This window comes from Rhipicephalus sanguineus, chromosome 10, assembly GCF_013339695.2.
Source record: "Rhipicephalus sanguineus isolate Rsan-2018 chromosome 10, BIME_Rsan_1.4, whole genome shotgun sequence".
In the NCBI taxonomy this organism is placed as follows: Eukaryota; Metazoa; Arthropoda; class Arachnida; order Ixodida; family Ixodidae; genus Rhipicephalus; species Rhipicephalus sanguineus.
Genome location: NC_051185.1, coordinates 150,711,220 through 150,731,919, shown reverse-complemented (window position 1 = coordinate 150,731,919; position 20,700 = coordinate 150,711,220). Strand labels below are relative to the sequence as shown.

At 45.8% G+C, this 20,700-nt stretch overlaps 1 protein-coding gene across 1 annotated transcript in view; it reads right to left on the bottom strand.

The window, feature by feature from the left end:
- LOC119406824 (astacin-like metalloprotease toxin 5) overlaps positions 1-16,729 on the bottom strand; it is a 40,247-nt gene extending 23,518 nt beyond the window's left edge. The window contains exons 1-2 of the mRNA XM_037673558.2: positions 16,584-16,729; positions 8,502-8,572 (exon numbers count right to left, since the gene is read on the bottom strand). Of these exons, the coding sequence (XP_037529486.1) occupies positions 8,502-8,572; positions 16,584-16,695 (183 nt within the window). The 5' untranslated portion in view covers positions 16,696-16,729. The remainder of the gene's footprint in view (positions 1-8,501; positions 8,573-16,583) is intronic.
- Positions 16,730-20,700: the final 3,971 nt, after the last annotated feature.

Here is a 20,700-nt window from a genome sequence, read left to right as displayed (position 1 = left end):
TTTTTCGAGATAAAGACCTTCAAAGTAAAGAAAATAACGTTTCCTGGGCCAATTTTGAGGTTTTTTATAAAAACATCTACACTACACATCAAAACTAAAAATACCTGAGCAGAAACAAAAACATGCATATATTTAGTTAAAGAAATTTCAGCTACCTGACTTTAGTATATTTTGTGCAATTCATAACGAAAGTTGGCCAAAACAGCAGAGCGGATGAGCGCTCCACTCCACCTCTTCGTCATTATTGATTTCCTGTGTTTCGAAAAAATTTTTGGCGGCAAAACAAATTGCAGATCTCTTATTTCCACTCAACAGGCAATAATATATAAAATTTTGAAATAAATTTGAGAGGTCGACCAGCCGTCGATTGTTCGATCTTACGTGGAATCACCCAGGTGTTTGCAAATTGTATGATGGGGGCGCTCACTATTTTGCGAAAGGTCAGTTGCGCATACCTAGGGGTTCGTGCCATGGACGCGTTGCAAAACTTCTCGCGCACAACAACCAAAGGACGGCCGCTTTTGTCTATACGGGCAAGCTACTTAAATTGCCAGAAAGTTTCTATAACACTCTTATATTCCCGAATATGTAGCTATCCGCCGTTGTAGTGTAACGGCTAAGGTGTAGCTCTGATATATAACTTCGAAGACGCGGCTACGATTCTCCGCCACGGCACTCATATTTCAATGGGGGCCGAAATTTCAAGAAGGTTCGCGTGTTTGCATTTAGGTACGCGTTAGAGGGCCCCTAAACCTCATCCGATCTTTTTTCAAACATTTCAAGTAAACACGCACATCGTGTTGAGAATGCCATCACGATCAACAATAGCACACGTGGCAGCGCTTCTCCTCTCCGGGCCTTTCCGGCCTCCCCAGTGACGTGTGTGACGTGAACATGTTCAATCTGTGATGCGGTCTGCAAGCGATGCTGCGATTGGTCGAACAAGAACCGACGACTTCTGGTTAGTGTGCAAACAGCTGCCCGCGCTCCGTGCTGTCCTTCGCCGTGTTGCCCGCACGCGTGCTTGCGAATCGGCCACTGCGGCCCGTAACGCAAGTGCCAAATCGCCATCGTACCAACACAGTCGTGCCAAGTGGTCTGATAAGCTGCGCGAACTGAATCAACAACAGCGGGAAGCCGAGAAGCACGCAGTTGACGGAGCCGCGGTAACCGGAAGTGGACACTGTCACGAAGAGCTCGTCGGCAATGACGTATGTCACGTGAGACTTGGAAGGGCAATAGGCGAAGAGGGCAAGGCGCCTTTGGGAGAGGAGACCAGCCGACGAACGGAGGGTAGCGAAAGAAAGAGCGAAATGCGAGATCGCCGCGTGTCGATCATCAAACGCGTATAACTTTGCTATTTCCGCACTGCTTCGAAGAATTATCACGGCTGCATGGCTCGTTGTAGACTCGTGCACAACTACAACACCGTACCTAAAATTCGACCGCTGGATGTCTTTGGGCCATTTAAAGAACCCCAGAAAGAAATAAAAAACTAGCAGGTTCCCTTACGCATTCGACTAAGACGACTCGAAGGCGAAAGACATTGTTTTCGTATGAGTCGATGTATTATTCCTCTCCCGGCCCCCTTCGAAAGCTTTCTGCATCTCACTTGGTTTCGCACTGCCTCCGTGATCGGCCCACATTTGACCAAGCGACAATGTAATGTGATGACGTCATCATGTGACGTCACCATGGTGACACGCAAATTTTGGCGATCTGTGACGTCATGATAATATGGTGATGCCATCACGTGGTGATGAATGTTTGCGTCCGTCGTTATGAGGCCTCCAACGCCGACAATTGATTTTCTCGTCTGATGAGACATCTAAGTTTTCGCCGTAAGATACATAAGCCTCCCCAACGGCGTGACTCATAATCACATCGTGCTTATTGGTACATTTTAAAATAAACAGAATTAAATTCCTAATTTACTGACAAATTATTTCATTCTGATCACGACCCAAATCGCATGAAAGCGTGCGCCAAATGCGATATGCGAGGTCACCACCCCGTGCTATCACGAACACCTAAAGCGTGAATCGGTCAGGCCGGCGTTGTTCTTGCCCTTGAGCTCAACGCTTCGCTGATTGCGTTGTTTTCTCGATGAGAGAATGGGAGATGCAACAAGGGCGTTCCGCATTCCGAGAGATGCGACAGCCGAGGGCCAGGCTCGTCCGATGTCGAATGACGCAACGCGTCAAGTGGAGAATGAATGCACGTACCGTATACACAAGGCAGTGTTTTAAGGCAGGCACAGGGTTACAGGGTTTCCGAAGCGAAAAGAGGAAGGCGACAGGACGGCCTCGATCGCTTCCACACAGCCCTCGTTCTACGCATACTTCTGCCCAGTTTAGAAGTACGCGTTGCTGTGCTAGTCTGTTCATGTCTAAGTACAAGCCACAAAGTATGGCTATTTTTGCGCAAGGAAATAACCAGGGAAGGGGTCCAGGGGCGCGCAAAATTTCGACTGTTTATTCAAGAGATAGTGCAACCAAAAAATTCGGCAGATCCCACGTACCATGGGAGTCGATGTTATGCGAAGCATGCGGCGGGTAGGTGACGGTGGCGTAACTTTTTTTTACTGAGCGACACGTTACAAAATGACGCTAAAGATTTGTATAAATTTTATACGCACACATATATATATGTTGCAGAGCCGCATATGTGTTATATAACCAGTTGTTTACGGTTACGTATGCAACGTGGGTATTACCAACACCAGTAGCGGTAAGCTGATACGTAGTGCTTATACCTGTCTCAAGAACGCGCGCACGTTTCAGGAACCCGTGTACATGTGTGCAAGAAGTTCTTGACAGTTCTTGAACAAGGGCATCATCACCGTAATCAGTGAGCACCAGCAGCTGGTCATGACTTGTTATAGTATCCGGTCGTGATCGTGGTGACGAGGGGTCCATGTGTAGTGAAGTATGTGGTATAGTAGAGCTGTTGGAATTCGTGGATGCCTCGGTCATTTCGTCGACAAATTGCCTGTCGACAGAGCCGGCGACATGTCGGAACCTGAAGCCACCCATCGCATTGGTGAGGTTCAGGCCGTCGAGGCTGGTAGGCCTGGATAGTGCTACGTAGACCAACATCACTGGATGGTGTTTGTCGTATTCGTAGACTACCTGGGTGTGGGTGGACTACGTAGCCTAATCTACAAAGCGGCTGTCAATCAATCTGGCATCATCCTCGGTCAGCATGAGGCCATCGCCCAGCCTCGTAAGAAATGAAGAGGACACTGCGCCGTTCTGCTGAACGAAGTGCACTTTACGGTGTGGTGATGTGGATATCATATGTAACTCTCGTTAATGTATTCCTCCGGGGTCGAGCAGTGCTTCAATACAGCTTGCTGAATCGTAGGAATACAAACGTAATGTTTATTAGACTGCTATAAAAGCGGAGCTGACACTGGAACTACAGACGTTAATCTGATACGACGCCTGTATCGTAGGAGTACATATCGTAGGAGTATCATGTAGCGTTTATTGCTTTCTTGTAAAATTAGATAGCCAGCACCACAACCACAATTGACGTTGTACCGAATTACGCCTGCGTAGGCTGTTTTTTTTTTCAAACCAGTTTATAGACCTGGCGTGGCTCAGTGGTAGAATACCTGATAGCCACGCAGAATTCTTGGGTTCGATTCCTGCTGGGATCCTAATTTTCATTCTTTCTATTCGTTGAGTCAATGCTGCAGACGTTGGTTTTCCTTAACGCTTTAGCATTTAAGTAACCAATGTCTGTTCTCGCCGTTCCTGGGTAGATATAAACTGTCAATCACCTGTGGCGCATACCCGTACACCGCGGCCTATGGTAAACGCGTGTCTAGTGGAAAGGGTTTGACGACGTACGCGACAGGATTTTAACGTCAGTCATGTCATGACCCGGCAATCATATTCCTCAAATCCTCTTACCCTCCCATGCAAATTTTGGTCTACACCAAGTTAAGGAGGCGATCATGAGAGCACCCAGACGTAGGCGGCTAGATAGATAGATAGATAGATAGATAGATAGATAGATAGATAGATAGATACGTAGATAGAAACGCTCAAAGTGCCAGAGGTTCGCTAAGAAATGCTTCGCATTTAATATATAGGCACAGACATGCGCAGCAAACGAGGCACACAGCGAGCGCATGCCACCCTAATCACAACCTGTGATCTATGAACTTGCTCTCTGATACACGTGGAAACTCGTGCTTTGGAGTCATTTCATATCAAAGCACGAGTTTCCATGTGAATCACTGATACTTCATTGTTTCTCTCGCAGGCAGAGAGCAAGTTCATAGATCACAGGTTGTGATTAGGGTGACATGCGCTCGCTGTGTGCCTCGTTTGCTGCGCATGTCTGTGCCTATATATTTGGTTGCACTATCTCTTGAATAAACAGTCGAAATATTGCGCGCCCCTGGACCCCCTCCCTGGTTACTGCCTTGCGCAAAAACAGCCATACTTTGTGGCTTGTACTTTGTTCTGCCCAGTTGCAATAAGTCGTGCCAGTAGAGCAAAATAGTTACTGCGCCTGCGATGGTGTGAGGAAACACGGTTACTACTTAACAACTAAGAATCATAAATAACTACATTTTTCGGTGCAGTAATTATAAGTTGTCGTCTTGTTTTTGTCTGTTTGTTTTTCGTAAGATGTACAAATCCGTACAGCCCTGATGCTTCTACTGCACTGTATCGCACGCTCCATACGACACGCTTAATTTTGTACGTGCATGAAAGTACGCGTAAAGAGTATCAAAGTATACAGCATTTCTCTCCACTCTGCCTCGAGAAAGGCAAATCTTAAGGAGCTAAACTTTCGAAAATCTTACTCGTCCATTTAAGCGACGTGACAGAAGCTCTCGTATTTTACACCTTCCCATATTCCTTTCCTTTATCTCACTTACTTTTTCCTGTTCACAAACATGAACCAAATATTTATCACTAGAGACCGTATTTTAGGCAAATGCCTATTTTGTTCCTTGCGTTCCTATCGTGCCACTTTGATATATGAGCATGAATTAGAGGTTAAGAAGGGCTTTTAAAGTGTTTTTATAGTGCCTAGAAATGCCTATATTTCGGGTTCGTGTATAAAAGCCTATAAGTGCCTATAAATGCCTATTTTCATAAACGGCGCCTATATGAGCACTATTTCACCTCAAATTTCGCTTTCAAGTGCAGTTTAAAACCGTTATTCATGTTACCGGGCAATATTGACCTTTTAAAACTCTATGGGGTTCAACCTAGTTCAACCAACTACCGGAAAAACAACCGCTAGCAGCAGTGAACCTGAATGGAAGCCCGTCTCAGCGTCTGCAGGGGAATGGGGAGAGGGAAATACAGATGGGAATCAGAAAAGAGGAAGAGGAGAGCGGCGTCCATTGCCGAGGGCGCGGCGGGTGGCTTGTATAGCCGGTTGTCCAGTACAGTGTCCCCAAGGAAGTCAAGAACAGTCTTGAAGACCTGGGTGTGGCGGTGGGCAGGGAACAGGAGGTCCCTCTGCGGCATCCGCGGGAAGGCGGAGAACGAATGCGAAACCATGGAGTGCATTCAGGGGAAAGGAGGATTTAGATCAAAATAAAGAAATAATGTGATGCGCACGCGGCTTCTGTTTTCTTTTTATTTACTTCTAAAAAAGCCACGCACAAGGTCACATAGTAAATTGTAGTTAGACACTGGGAGTTGTTGCGTTGTCAATGAAGAGCGTTTTACCACAAGAATGTAGAATGTTTCAGATTGGTTCATTATGAGCCGGGAAACCGTGATGCGAGAAGGCGATCTTGAAACCCTTGCCACTAGCCCCGTGTAGCCTTCGCAAGCCAAGTCCTTTCCCTGCCCTCTTCAGTATCGGAGCCGTTCGATCACGTGTCGCAGACGCATCAACATGTCATGCGCACGCAAGGTGAAGTTCGCATGGCGTGCCAAGGCCAGCTTGTGAACGCGATCGGTAATGTGTCGTTTCGGCGTTCAATAATAATAATATCTGGGGTTTAACGTCCCAAAACCACGATATGATTATGAGAGACGCCATAGTGGAGGGCTCCGGAAATTTTGACCACCTGGGGTTCTTTCACGTGCACCTAAATCTAAGTACACGGGCCTCAAACATTTTCGCCTACATCGAAAATGCAGCCGCCGCGGCCGGGATTCGATCCCGCGACCTACGGGTCAGCAGTCGAGCGCCATAACCACTAGACCATCGTTTCGGCGTTCGTTTCTGTGGGATGGACCCCTCAGTGCGCGCACGTTTGGAGAGGCTGACTCGGATCATGTATCGTTACCGCGATACACTGCGTCGCACAGATAGAACTGCTGCAAGGGACGATGCACCAAAAAGGCGCCAAGCGTTTTCGGGGCTGGCATCCGCACGACGAGGGAGTGGCAAAAGCACAAACACACACGAAACTGAGGCAGATTATAGTCTGGCATCTCGCTTCGATTATAAGTAAAAAAGAAAAAGAAAAAAATTGGCGAAGCTTGCACTAAGCCACGCAAAGATCGAAACAGCGAAACTGGACGATTCTGAAGACTCATCTGGTTGCTTCTAGGTTGTTTCTAGACCTTAGCTATAGGTGATGCAGGTTGTTTCTAGGTTGCTTCTAGGTCGTTGCAAGGCTTTAGCTAGGTGATTCCGGCTTGTTTCTACGTTGATCCTCAGCGTAGAGAGGTTCGAGTTAAACCAGACAGTCGCAGACACGACACGGATGTCCAAACTCCAGAGACAGAACCTCGCACTGAAACCAAGCGTTCGCACCTCTCATAGATGCACGGGCACGTTGTCGTTGGCGTAGGCCTTCCATCGCCTCGGGGTCTTCTCGCAGCCGCCGTTGCCCTTCCCGTTCCATAGTATTCCCTCGTTGTACGTACTCGGGGTCTTCGGCTCGCCGCCATCGCTTCCCAGCCATTTGTTGGGCTAAATGTTGCCTTCTTCATGTTTAGTTGACCAGTGGTGAGTAGTGGGATTTACCCAATTTCTGGGGCACATGCCCGTTTGTGATGGTCATAAGTTTCTGATAGGCCGTGGCACATATCCGTTTTCTCGTAGGCCGCACACATTACGGCTAGCCTTCACAGCTTCGCTGTTAAAATGCGCACGAATTCCGGTTCTGTGTTTTATTATTTTTCTCAGCTTTCAGTCATTCATTAAAGCAACATATTAAACAAATTACAGGTGTCGTCTCGAATACTTCTCGCAGCGTCATGTGCTATTAGCGACGTCAGAGACCCAGAGCATCAATGTCTACGTAGGTGAGCGACGTAAGAGCACAGATAACTACGCAGGACCACTCATTGCTGTACGTCAGCACCTCCATCTTGGGGAGCACGCCTACGAGAAAGGCAACGGCGTTCAGTTTGAAATTTCACGTCTTTCCGCGGCGCGTAGCGTTGCAAACCTTGACAGACGTGATCGTGAGCGGCCAGTGCATGCATTACACTTGACTGCTCGAAATTCTCAAACCTGGTGAGGGGCCCTTTGGGGTGTTCACCAACATGGGAGAAATTGACCCTACGCGATTACCCCGGCCAATACGAGGCATCCCTCCCTTCTGGTCTTTTAGCGGTCTGGGTATCTGCTCCTGTGCTGCCCTTCTCAGCCACTCCGGAAAGAAAGAGACCCAGGAGTGTGTTTATTTGGCGGTGGGCACTCGACACACGATGTTAGGCAATAAAAGGAGAGACCGTGTTCTGCGAACCGTGCGGGAAAAGGGATAATTGCATGACTATGTTGAACCGTTGGCGCCTTCGTGCCATCATAAACAACATTTCTGGCTTTCCTGTCGTTGTTACAGCTCGGGCACATCTTTGTTTGAAATTATTTGAATTTATGTAAGAATTTATTGTGCCTATATTTACAATTTGGAGGCCTAAAACGGTGTTTTTCCTGCCTATTTTCGGCGCCTAAAACGTGCTTTTTTAGTGCCGAAAAATCCGGCTTCTATTTGTCACCTTCTTCAAATGCCATATGACAAGCAAACCTTCAAAACTGAGACGTAGGCAACTGCGCCAGACCAGCTCATCGTTGACCGGAGGCTTTCTTCCGTAACACGTTGATAGAGTACTTTCCAGTGCGTGTGCGAAGCAAGAAGTCAATATGCTTCTTCATGACTGCGTTGATTGAAGCAACAATAGAGACTTCTTCCATTTTTTTTCGAACATCCAACATACGTGGCACCCCAATCACTGGCGACGGATATCTAAAAACCTACTATTACTGTTGTTTGCAAATTCATGCGTCGTCGTCACTGGCGCAAATCCCCTCAATGTAGGTTTTTTTTTTTCATTGAGGCTGTACAAAAGATGACAATGCACAGGAAGATTTTGTAGTTAAACCTTGCAATGTTTAACTTGCGATATCTTCCTTTCTTTGTCGTAGCCTAAGATATAGCTTACAGAGATGTGACGGCGGTCAGGAATAGACCATGTAATTTCAACAATTCCGTCGGAAATCAACGCGAAAAGTCTTTAGCAAATTATTCTGAAAGTTGAAAATAAAGAGACCATACTTACATCAGTGGAGCTGTTTGTGGGCCGAAGAATATCTCCCTCGAAGTTTCCTCCTGTTTCCAAGGCCAGCACTCCTGCACATTCGCGATACAATGCTCCTGGTTATACAGACAAGAAGACGCCTTATGCTATGCGTGCCTCATCCATTAGTCAGGCGCCCATCGCACAACGCACATGTGGAGTTAGTACGGCGATCTAGGTCAACCTCAGCGTTAAACCTCAGCGTGTCACTACGGCACGTTAAGGCGAAAGGCTTAGATTACTAATGAAACGTGAAAAGTGACCGTCGGCGTCAACACGAACCGCCCAAAGAGTATCACAGGGTCACCGATGATGTCACGAGGACATCACACGTGGCACCTTCATGACGCCACTGACCGATACATTTCTGGCGCTATAATGACGTCACATAACGTGGCATCATGTGATGGCATCATCACTTGGCGTCATCGCTTAGTCAAGGGTGGGCCGATCCCGGGGAAGTGCAACACCACGTGAAGTGATGAAGGCTTCGGTAGTGGAGGAGGGGGGGGTCACTATCATGGCGTGAGAAGACAACGAAGAATAAAAACTTGTGTATTGATTGCTTTAGTTCACAGTGTAAGATACATACTGTTTAGGTGGGAACACTTCTCGGCTTGCACGCAGTGCGCGTAAAATAACAACGGCGCGCGTCTGTTGGCCCGGTGACCGCAGCGGGTATCTATCGGCGAAAGACGCAACTTAAAGGGACACTAAAGAGCAAAACGATTTTTCTCGCATTAGTAAAGTAGTCTTTCACGATACCAAAAACACCACGCTTTCTGCGCGAATATGCTTAATAAGCGAGAAAACGCGAAAAAAGAAAATACAGGTGGCGACGCCACCTTCGAATTCCCGCACCATTTGCCGTGACGTCATATATTTTTGACGGCGCCTGCTTGGGCCTACGTAGTTCCTAATCGGTTAAATCGAAGTACATTGTCGTCTGAGGGAGCCAGAGATTTGACATAACGAGTTTGTGGAAATTTCGTCGAGCCAGTGGCACCAAAATACGTTAAATGCTCTTTGAAGTCTTTTACGTCACGAATTACAAAGTTCGGCGCTAAATTTAAAAATGAAACTTTGAACTTGGTTTTCTCCTCTAATAATAAACCTATGGTGGTGAAATAAACTACACAAGAGTTCTCCGAGCACACTTTATCGACCTAAACCAATTCATTGTTTCTCTTTAGTGTCCCTTTAACCCGGTTTTGCGCATTGCTAGCCTTGTTTTAGGCCTGTATTGAGCATTTGATTGTGAGCGTGATCACACCACATGAGATCTATACGGACGACAAGCCGGGCCCCTAAAGTGCGACGCACTTAAAATAAGACGGTTGTCACCTTTGAGTCGCCTTAGCAGAATGCATAAGGGATCTCGTTAGTTTACTGTCTCTCTTGTGGATGTAAGAAGAAAACGTGAGTCTTCCTCGCAAGCTATAAGGCACGCTTCTGGGAACCCAACGTATTGCAGGTAAGCACGAAAGCCCTTGTTGTCCTATAGTTTTCGAAAAGTGCTTAGCATTCATCCCAAAATTTTAGGCACGGCCGTAGAATAAGCTCCTCGTCTCGAGTATCGCCACGTGTAGTACAGCTAGAAAAATCGGTAAGCCGTCTCAAATAACCATGTAGGTACATGAGCAGCCCGTGTCCTCATTTGTTATCGGAAGAATGCGTACTCTAGGTGAATTCACTGTGGTTATTCGTGGGACATTGAGGCGGAGGCCATGCGACCAAAAGATAGTGTGCAAAGGTCAGATTTTGTAACTTGATTGCTCTTCAAACACTTAAGCCTCTAAGGCTCAGTTGGAATGTAAGATTTGTAGGTCTGTGGGCAACCCATGGTTTTAAAGAAAGTTGTTGTTTTTCTGCTACAACCCATCTTTCGCATCTGCTCTACATATATGCTGGCAACCTCGTAGACTAAACAAAATTAGGCCACGTGTGAACAAAGAAATAACAAAATCGATTGTGCTGTTCCTGCCATTTGCTGTGCTGGCTTCCAGTGGCGTAAATCCAGAAAAATCACAAGGGGGGACACACATCAGACCATGGCGGCCATTTTCTTTTACACATAAGGGTTGTACTTTTATTTACATAAGAATTAAACCATGCTTCGAAATAAAAATTTTAAGAAATGAGCATGGGGTCCCAGCTCGAGCATTGTTCTATTCAGTCTTGTTTGAACCGGTAGAGCGGCTTTTGCAATTTTTACAGTCTGACACAGCTGAGGGGTATTGAATACAGGTACACGCTAAAAAATAAGCAGCCTTTACAAATAGTTGAATGCACTATACCTAATTGTCAAGTAATTAAAAAAATATATGACGTTCTAAAGCTGAATCTCACTTGCAAGGGGTGTCCCCCCAGCCTTTGACTCTTCGTTATTGTGCTATATCCCTTCGAAATAATTTTTAAGTAATAAATTATTATTATTAATAAAGATAATATTAAATACTAAACAATTAATAAATTAATTACGTCACAAATAAAGTTGGTTCAAACGTATGAGCACAGATTTTTTTCATATTTTTGGGCTATCATCATCATGCGCACCTGAAATTTTAAAGATCAGGGCCCGTATTCACAAAAACTTCTTACGCTCAAAATTTTCGTAACAGAACATTTCAGCCAATCACGCTGCGGGACAAATCATTAGCGAAGCCGGCTGACCAATCAAAAGACGCACTTACGAAAGAGAAGTTCTGTGAATTCGGCCCCAGTTGCAGAGTAATAGAATAAATTCGGGACTGAAAGGTTGAAAGGGGATGATAGGGCGCTGCGTAGGCAAGGGCACCAGCTATCTTATCGACAGCAATATCCAGCTTTTTCATGAAAGCTTGTGATTTGCACGGCAACCTGGTGGACGGTAGACGTTTGCTGTGTTGCGGGTATTGAGCACGTTAGAAGTATACCACAGACTGTGCAGGCAACGCCTAGCATATTATAGATTGTCGTGCTTTTCTCTGTGTATTGTAACATCCGTTAAATCAAGGTTTCGACCCTATTGAGCAAGCGCAGATACGATACACAGTACAAAAGGGTATTCATCGTCACATCGGCACTTGACCTCCGTGATACGTCCCGCAATATTCCGAGAATAAAACGTAGATAGCTTGCCTCACAGTTTCATGCCACATTGTTTGGGTTCACGCCTCCTGATCGCAATAACTCAGTGTACGTAGCTCATGCTGATATCGCTGAAGATATAGAATTGTTACTCTCTGGGAAATGGTTATATAAAGATCGCTATCAGAAGCGTTGTTTTTAAAACCCTCTGCTGTGACTCAGTAGCCAGACTCTAAGGAAGAAAGGTGTCCTTTGACTCTTTTTTGCTACACATGTGAATTTCACATGTATAACTATCTCTAGAGAGGCACGTTGACTTTCTTTAGCAGGAGTCGTCGGAAGCACGACTCTCCTCAAGACAGTTAGAGAGTTACACGAGGGCTGTTCAAAAAGTGAGGGCCATTTGCTAATATTTAAATATTTACACATTAGAGTGAAGATTTAATTGTCCAGCGTCATCTGTTAATGTTTCGTGAAGGTACTAAAGTTACTGTTCTGACTCAGTAGTCGTCTGCTTGTCGGGGAATGCAAACGACAATGTCTGGGAAAAACGTTGCTCGCGCCTGTTGTGAAGTGCGAGCTGTAATTCAATTTTTCCTTGCAAAAGGATCGTCAACTTCTCAAGTGTATGTGGAATTGTACCTAGTTTATGGACATGAAGTGATGAGTCAAGGAAAGGTAATAAAATCGTGTTGAGACTTCACAAATGGCCGCACAAATGTGCACGACCAAGAGCGGAGTGGAAGGGCCAGAATCCAGACCAATGAAACTGTTCGACAAGTGGACCGGGCATTGCGATTAGATCGACGACTGATAGTTAGTCTCTGTCGGATGAATTTCCTCTTCTCAGCCGCACTATCATTTGCACGATTATAACTGAAAAGCCGTGATATCACTGTGTGTACAATGTGGGTACTAAAAATGCTTACCGACCAACTCAAACAGCAAAGAATTCCCAGGCGGCGAACTTCTATGCAGAGGGACTAAGAAACTGGTGCAGCGGTACGAAAAGTGCTTAGAATTTAACGGTGATTATGTAGAAAAGTGAAGTAGTCTTGTGCTAAACTGAGCCAGCCAATGAAAGCTTTTACTAACGAAGATTTATTTTGGGGGGACCAAACGGCCCTTACTTTTTTAATAACCCTCGTACATCCCACGACTCCCCAAAGAGAGTCAACCTGCCTCTCTAAAGGGAGTTATACATGTGAGAGTCACATGTGCAGCAAAAAAGAGTCAAAGGACACCTTCTTTTTCCTGCATGGCGCACAGCGGTTTTGTACAGAATGGCGGGTTCGAATGGCGTCCGCGTTCTGGTGAGGGCGAAAGGTGAAAGTGCTGCTTGTCAGTCCTTGCTTTCGAATTTTCGAACACTTGTCATGGGCTGCAGTTTATTTCGTCCTGCTATTTTGGCGCGCTAGAGATTATAAGAGTAATTCTTGGGTTACGTGACGAGTTGTGTTAAATCTTAACAACACAGGGAAAAAAACGTGGACAAGAGTAACAATGTGATAGCTCTTCGTGCGTCATGTTTCTACAGCGAATGCATATGCGAAACCAAAATTCCTCCGTCCTATGTACGCAAAAACTCCTAGCGCATACGTGCCACATTTACTGGGCAACTTACCACAGGTCCTCTAAAGATGAAGAATGGAACACATTAATTAAGATTTCTAGACCGACGTAACCAATGATTGATACATTTAAGACATTAATTAACCATCGGGATTAACCCACTGCTTAACACTGGGACGTCAGGTTTCAGCTTCGTTGGTTAACCATCTGTGCTTGGGCGGTGATTTTTAATTTCGCTTTTCCCTGTTTCTTGCACTGTTGTTGAGATTTAGCTTGGCTTCCTCGGTGCAGGTATGTCAGAAATTATATGGGGGTTTCCAACGCCCCAAAGCAACGCTCGCGGCTCGGGGGTAGAAGCAGAAGTGGCGATCTCTGTAATAATCTTGACTAGCTGGACTTCATTAAGATGCGCATTACACAAATGTAGCCGTGTGTTATCAAGGGGAAAGCCTTAGATGCCTAATCAAACGCGAAAATCGACCATAACGTCCTGCGGCGTCGGCGTCAACACGTCTGATGCAAAAAATCATCATCACATGATGAGGCCACCATATGATGTCATCATAGCGCCACATATTGTCCAAATTTGCGACGGCATCATGGTACCACTATGATGTGACATAGCGTGAAGTTACACGATGACGTCATCACATAACATCATCACTTGCACGAAGGTGGGCCGATCACGGAGGCAGTGCAAAACCAGGTGAGTTGCAAAACGCTTGCAATGCATCCGATCCTGGAAGCAGTGCGAAGCCACGTTAGGTGCAGAAAGCTTTTGAATGGGGGCGGGGGAGGATCAGTATATCGTCTGAGCAGAAGTATGACATGGTTTTTGCCATCGAGTGGTCTTAGGTGACTGCATAAGGGACGCTGCGAGTTTTTTTCGTGTCTAAGCACTTTGATAGCAAAGTATTCGTGACCATTTTGTCCTGTTTTACAAGGCATTCTCAAAGTCTCGGTACTTTAAGCTTAAAATGTCAGTTTTATTCAACAAACTTTGCAAGGTCTTAGGTGTACTGCGAATGAATGAATGAATGAATGAATGAATGAATGAATGAATGAATGAATGAATGAATGAATGAATGAATGAATGAATGAATGAATGAATGAATGAAACATTTATGCAGAAAATGCTAGGGAGGATTGGACGGGCCCCTATTCCGGTACTCCATTGGACTGAGCTGCAACCCGCCCCCGCTCCCGCAGACTCCGCTGATCCTCGAGAGCTGTGCTGGACAAAGCCTCCTCCCACCCCCTGCCACGTCGGCTGCGTAATTTGCGCGATGCGTCTGTTCGACTGGCAGGACCAAACCATGTGAAACAGGTCAGCGCGGCTGCTACAGAATTTACACATTGCGCTAAATTGTCCTGGGTATACTTTGGCCATCATGGCCGGGCTGCTGTACGACATGGATTGGACCCTGCACAGACGGGTTTCCTCTGCTTTAGTTAGCGGGATAAAGAAAAGCTTGTCTTTGCAGGTTGTATAGCTGCAGTATATGTGCATGTTGTAGTCCAAGAGAACAGACTTTTGGGCTAGATGGTTTGTTACGTTCGTTGAAGCCATAGCGCTGAAAAGACAGGGACCGAGGAAGAGGACAGGACGTGCGCTACTCACAACTCTGTGAGTACCGCACATCCTGTCCTCTTCCTCGGTCCCTGTCTTTTCAGCGCTATGGCTTCAACGAATGTTGTAGTCGGTGTTTGGGAGAAAATGTCGACGTGTACTGCCAATTCCTCAAAAGCTTTTCACGTCCAATGCTCTCTTCACATGACAGCTGCGCTATTGTAAGTTAATATGGGGTAACGTAACAAAGCAATATAGAAATGATTATATTATTCACATTAAAAGGCCTACGTTATGTGACAAACCTTCCATGTAATACCCAGAATGCACAGCTATCCGTAAAATACAAGATAATCAAATTAAACCGCCTGTATACGAATACGTGACCTTTACTTTCGATGCTTCAGATCTGATAAACTAAAGAAATATTCAGGAGCCTTGCCCTATCGGAAAAATGCGGGCAATTGAAGCTCGGCGTGTGTGCGCCTGACGTGCTGCTTTTCCTTCTTTCTTTCGCTTTGCGCAATGCTCCCTCCTGACTTCCTTCATGCCTCATCCACGTGCTTAGCAGCGCAACACTTCAGTTGCTACAGGCAACAACGACGGTCATGCTTTCAGGCAGCAATGAAATGTGCCAACGTAAAATGATAAGTCACCTCGATGAAATAGCAGACTGCGATGTCGAAAACAGCTGGCTACCGACAAGCCAAAGATCGAGAGCCTGCCCTTCCAAGTGCGTTCTGATGATCGTTAAGGGCCTCAATGAGAGGGAAGAGCGGGGGCTGCTGCGGTCAGGCTTTGCCCCTCTTAAAGAACCCTGCGCACGCCTATAGGTTCCCATCAAAAATATAATACGAAAGCCGTGCCCCACTGGTCATTACCAGCCTACATGGCGCCTCAAATCTTCGCTATATCAGTGGCACTAAACGCCGCTCCCGCGTCACTCACCACTGGCGTAGGCAGGGGGGAGGGGGATTGGGGGCTTCAAAATTTTTCAATTTTGCATGTGCATATATATACACACACAAACAAACGCACGCACGAACATGCATGAAGTATGATTGAGCCCCTCACGAGAAAAAATTTCTGGCTACGCCATTGTGACTCGCGTTCCGTATACACTGGATAAGCAAATATATGGTGTACTGCGGCTGAGCCCGAGGTGATAGGTGTTGAATTACCGCCTGTGGTGGCCGCATTCGAATAAAAGGCAAGAACGATCGTCTACTTCGTTTTACGATGACGTTAGAAGGTTCGCCGCGTGGTCATTAATCCAAAGTCCTTCCCTACATCTCATAGCCTTGTTGTTTTGTTGGGGAGGGACACTAAAGGGAAAAACGACGTTTCTCGTAATTACTCTTTCACAAAATTTCCACGCTTTTGTCGGGAAGACGCTTGGTCAGTGAAAAACACGCCAAAATAAAACGCTGGTGGCGAAGCCACATTGACGTTCGCGCACCAATCGAACTGACGTCATAGTTTTTTGACGCCACCTAGCCGTGCCTACGTAGCTACTAATCGGTAAATACGAAGTACATTGTCCTCTAAGGGAGCCAGGGACTTAGCACGCCGAAATTCAGAAAATTTTGTTGAGTCGGTGGGGCCGAAATACGAATAAAACATTTTGAAATGCGTCATGTTCCGAGCGGAGGTTTCGGCGCGAACTTTAAAAATAAAACATTGACCTTGATTTTTTCATCTATTGATGAGCCGACGATGGTGAAATTAAGGACAATATAGTTTTAAGAGTATAACTTACCATTCTATTAATGAGCCGATGCTGGTGAAATTAAGGACAATAGAGTTTTAAGAATATAACTTACCATTACAAACTGATTCATTGCTTCACTTACCTGGGTGCTTCCAGTTAGCCACCGGACGGGCCCCAGGAGAAGCCTGCAACCTCCAAGGCATGGAGGAAATAAGCGTCAGCGCAACAATGCTCAAAGCCTGTACAACGTGCATGATGGCGATTTTCTGTGCTCGCTACCGAAGCTCACTCTGTTTAATTTAGATTCGCCACGGTGGATGCCATTTATAGGACGGCCGCCAAATCTTGCTCGCCGCGATTAGATAGCCATCACGCGCGCTGATCGGGGCACGCTGGTGTTCGGTACATGTTACACTAGAAGATAAAGAAGCGATTTCCCGACGCTGTTGCAGAATGCACTCTCGCGATAAGGACACGCTTCCACTGAGCATTTCTATCTTTCGTTGCCCGTTATTGCAACGGCACTGTTTGCCGATGGTTATGTGTAGCGGCAGCAGAATCGTATGCATTGTAGGCTGTTTGAGTTCCCTTCTCGTCGTTCTATTGTAGCAGAATTTAAGCGACGCGGTTTTCAGCACTTACCCTCGGTACTTATGTGATTGTGGAGGTCACATTTCTCTCCAGGGAGATTAAGTAGATATTTCTTTAAACAGATCCTTTAAACAGATAAACATATTAAACAGATCCCGCTAAGTGACCGCGGGCTCGTCTACCTTGAGCTTGAGAAAGCGCTCGGGACAGCGTTAACAGTGCTGTAACACTGCGAACACTGGGAAAAGGAAAGCCTCCGGCTCATTTCTTCATTTGCATCTGCCTCGAATTTTCGCTCACGGACAACGCCGACACCGACACCGAAATTTCTGCGAAACGAGCTCTCTATATAACGCTGTCGCGTTAAAGAAGCCCATGAAGAAGCCCTCAACATACAAACTGGATGATGTTTATCTTGACCACGTGCCGTCATACCGGTACTTAGGCGTTACCATTTCTTTCAATCTAACATAGAATGCCCATATTAACGTCATCACGAACAATGCTAACCATACATTGGGATACATACGTCGAAATTTTAGCAACGCCCCACTTTTCCTCAAGATGCTTCTTTATAAAACCCTCGTGCGCTCGAAATTGGAGTACGCTGCTGCAATCTGGAACCCTCACCGCGAAAACTTGATTAGGTGCCTTGAGCTAATTCAAAATAACGCTGCACGTTTTATTCTATCGGATTATCACCGTACATCAAGCGTATCAGCAATGAAGCGCCATTTGTCACTGCAACCTTTATCACTACGTCGCAAGTACTTCCGCCTTTGCCTTTTCCATAAGACCTACCGTCATCCATCACTGCGTAGTGAGCTCATTACGCCTCCCACATATCACTCCTCTCGGATTGACCACAAACACAAGGCTAAAGGTACATTCTGCTACACAAACACATTTTCTTGCTCATTCATACCGGTCACATCAAACGATCGGAATCGGCTACCAGGTGACATCGTTTCCATCTCTGATCACTCCCTCTTTCGTCATTCTTTATCAGCTCACCTACTTCGCGATAGCTTTCCCTAGTCATCCGATCCATTCCCCCTCCCTACGACTTTCTGCCTACATGCGTCAAGATGCCGGCGTTTTCCAGCAGATTCTTCATATTTTTGTGTGTCATTTGTCTTAATTTTACATTTTGTTGCTGGTACTGTATAATTTTACCACATTCAGTATTTTCTTTTTGTGATTCCCTTATTTTTTACGTTTCACTTTTGTTGCGTTTCATTGAGTAGAGATGTTATTTGCTTTAGTCTTGTTCATGTATAAAGCAGCACGATTTGTTTCGTTGTTTTGTATTTTTCATGTTGCAACCCGCTCCCCTTTTTAATGCTTCGGCGATTGAGGGTAATAAAAATAAATAAATAAATAAATAAATAAATAAATAAATAAATAAATAAATAAATAAATAAATAAATAAATAAATAAATAAATAAAGCGTCAGCCCGCGATTGTGACATTCTGCGTCGGAGTGTGGTGTGCTTGTTTCAACTCTCTCGACACCACGTGCTCAGAACTTGTATGACGGGCCAACTGCTCTTCAGTTGCCCTGTCAGCAGAGGAGGCAGATGAATTACAGCGGCCGGAAATAGCAACGATGCTCGCGCCCTATTGATTCTTTGTATGCGCTTGTTGCGAGCTCGCGTGTCTATCGCGAGGGTCCTTTCGAAGTGTTCACTTGCGATTCACTGTCGCAATAGCTAACAACAGTGAGTATCAGAATAGAGAAAAGCGAGTGCTTTGTATCTCGAGGCTTAGCAGCCATGGTCTATCGGCATTCGTTCGCTTGCAAATAAAACTGTTAGTGCGAACCATGATAATAATTGTTGCTGTTTTACGTCCCAAAACCATGATATGAGGGACGCAGTAGTGGAGGGCTCCGCAAATTTCGACCACCTGAGGTTCTTTATTGTGCACCTAAATCTACGTACACGGGCTTCAAGCGTTTCGCCTCCATCGAAAGGCGGCCGCCACGACCGGGATTCGATCCCGTTACATTCGGGCCAGCAGTCAAGCACGATAACCACTAGACCACAGTGGCGGGTTTGTTAGTGCAAACCACGCAGTCTATATTATACCAGGCCGCGACAACAGAGTGGCTATTCGTGCAAGTACACGAAGTGCAAAATGTAAGCAGCGTGTTCTAATTTAGGAAAGTTAGACGGTCCTTCATGCATTCGCCTAAGACGACTCGAAGGCGAAAGCCATTATAATTTTTTTCTTAGCCAACTGTAGGATTGCTGTAGTACATGACGCCTGCATACGGTATTTTTCCAATGCAATTTCAAGCACAGGCGTGGCTCTGTAGCAGAATATTTGACTGCCACGCAGAGTGTTTCGGTTCGATCCCTGGTCGAACCCTGTTTTGTAAGGTTTACGCACCGCACGCTGTGTTTTTCAAGGTTAGCGTGTGATGAGGCACTAAAGGCTTTCCCGTTAATAAAAGACATGTTACTCCTTAACTCGTTAGCTGCAACGTACAATAGGCAGTTTTAGAATGGAGGCTTCAAACTTCTTGGGGCACCAAAAAATTGGCTTCGAGGCCACTACGCATGCGCGAGACCCAAACAGCGCTTGGGTTTTGCTTTGGGGACGCTATTTCTCGAATTTAGTGGGAGCCCCAAAGCCTGCCCCAAAAGCTTTGCGGCAAACAAACATGACGGCATTCACTGAAGCGACGGCTCTTGGCCAAGAGTATAGTGACCTAGAATAGGGGGAGTGTCCAAAGCGCCGCAGACCCTATTCGAAAACTCTAGGCTCCTGCTTGACCCAAAGCGAGCACACGCAAAGGGTTTTGGGGTCCCAAATTTTGGGGAGCCCTATTTGAAAACTCCCTCATGAGCTCTCACAATAGCACATCAGTAATCTTGTCAAATTCATGATGATGATGATGTATGTTGTTTATTGGCGCAAGGGCCATGTGATGGCCAAAGAGCGCCAGGACATGATAGCTAAAGTGAACAATGGTTATGTTAGGTGGCTGTAAAGGGGCCTAAAATTCCTCGCGCTAAAGGCGGGTAAAACATATACGTAGTAAAATTATGAGATGACGTGAGTCATGTGCATATCGAATGAATGACAAGTGATTGTGACGATAAAACAATGAGGGTATGTTGTGAGCACGAATACCTCCTCAGGGCCTTTGAGGCCAAAGGCAGGGAGGCAGGTGCTTCCTCCAATGTAGCTCCCGTAGCACCAACCTCTTTTCAGAGGTCGTGCTACGGACTGCCTGGGTATGTGACGTGAAAGCTGTGGACTTCCTTTAAAAACGCGAAGAGCGACTGATGTTTAAAAACAGGTTCCCTACCGATGACATAGCTGGGTGTAATGGCAATTGTTGTCGGTAGGGTAATATAAAATGTTTTCTTCGTAGTGTGTCTAATTCTGTACATTGAATTAAAATGTGAAGCACGGTGAGTGGTTCACCACATTTCTCACACATGGGTCGTTCACCACCGGATAGAAGGTGTGAGTGTGTACTGTGTGTGTGTCCTGTTCTTAACCTTGTAAGTATTACTTCTGTGTGGCGTGATTTTGATACTGGCGGCCAATTACCCAGATGCGGCTTGATAACATGTAGTTTGTTTGTGTGTGTGTGTCCCATGTGTTCTGCCAATAAGCCCTGAGCTTGCTTTTAATGAAAGGTTTTAAGTCCA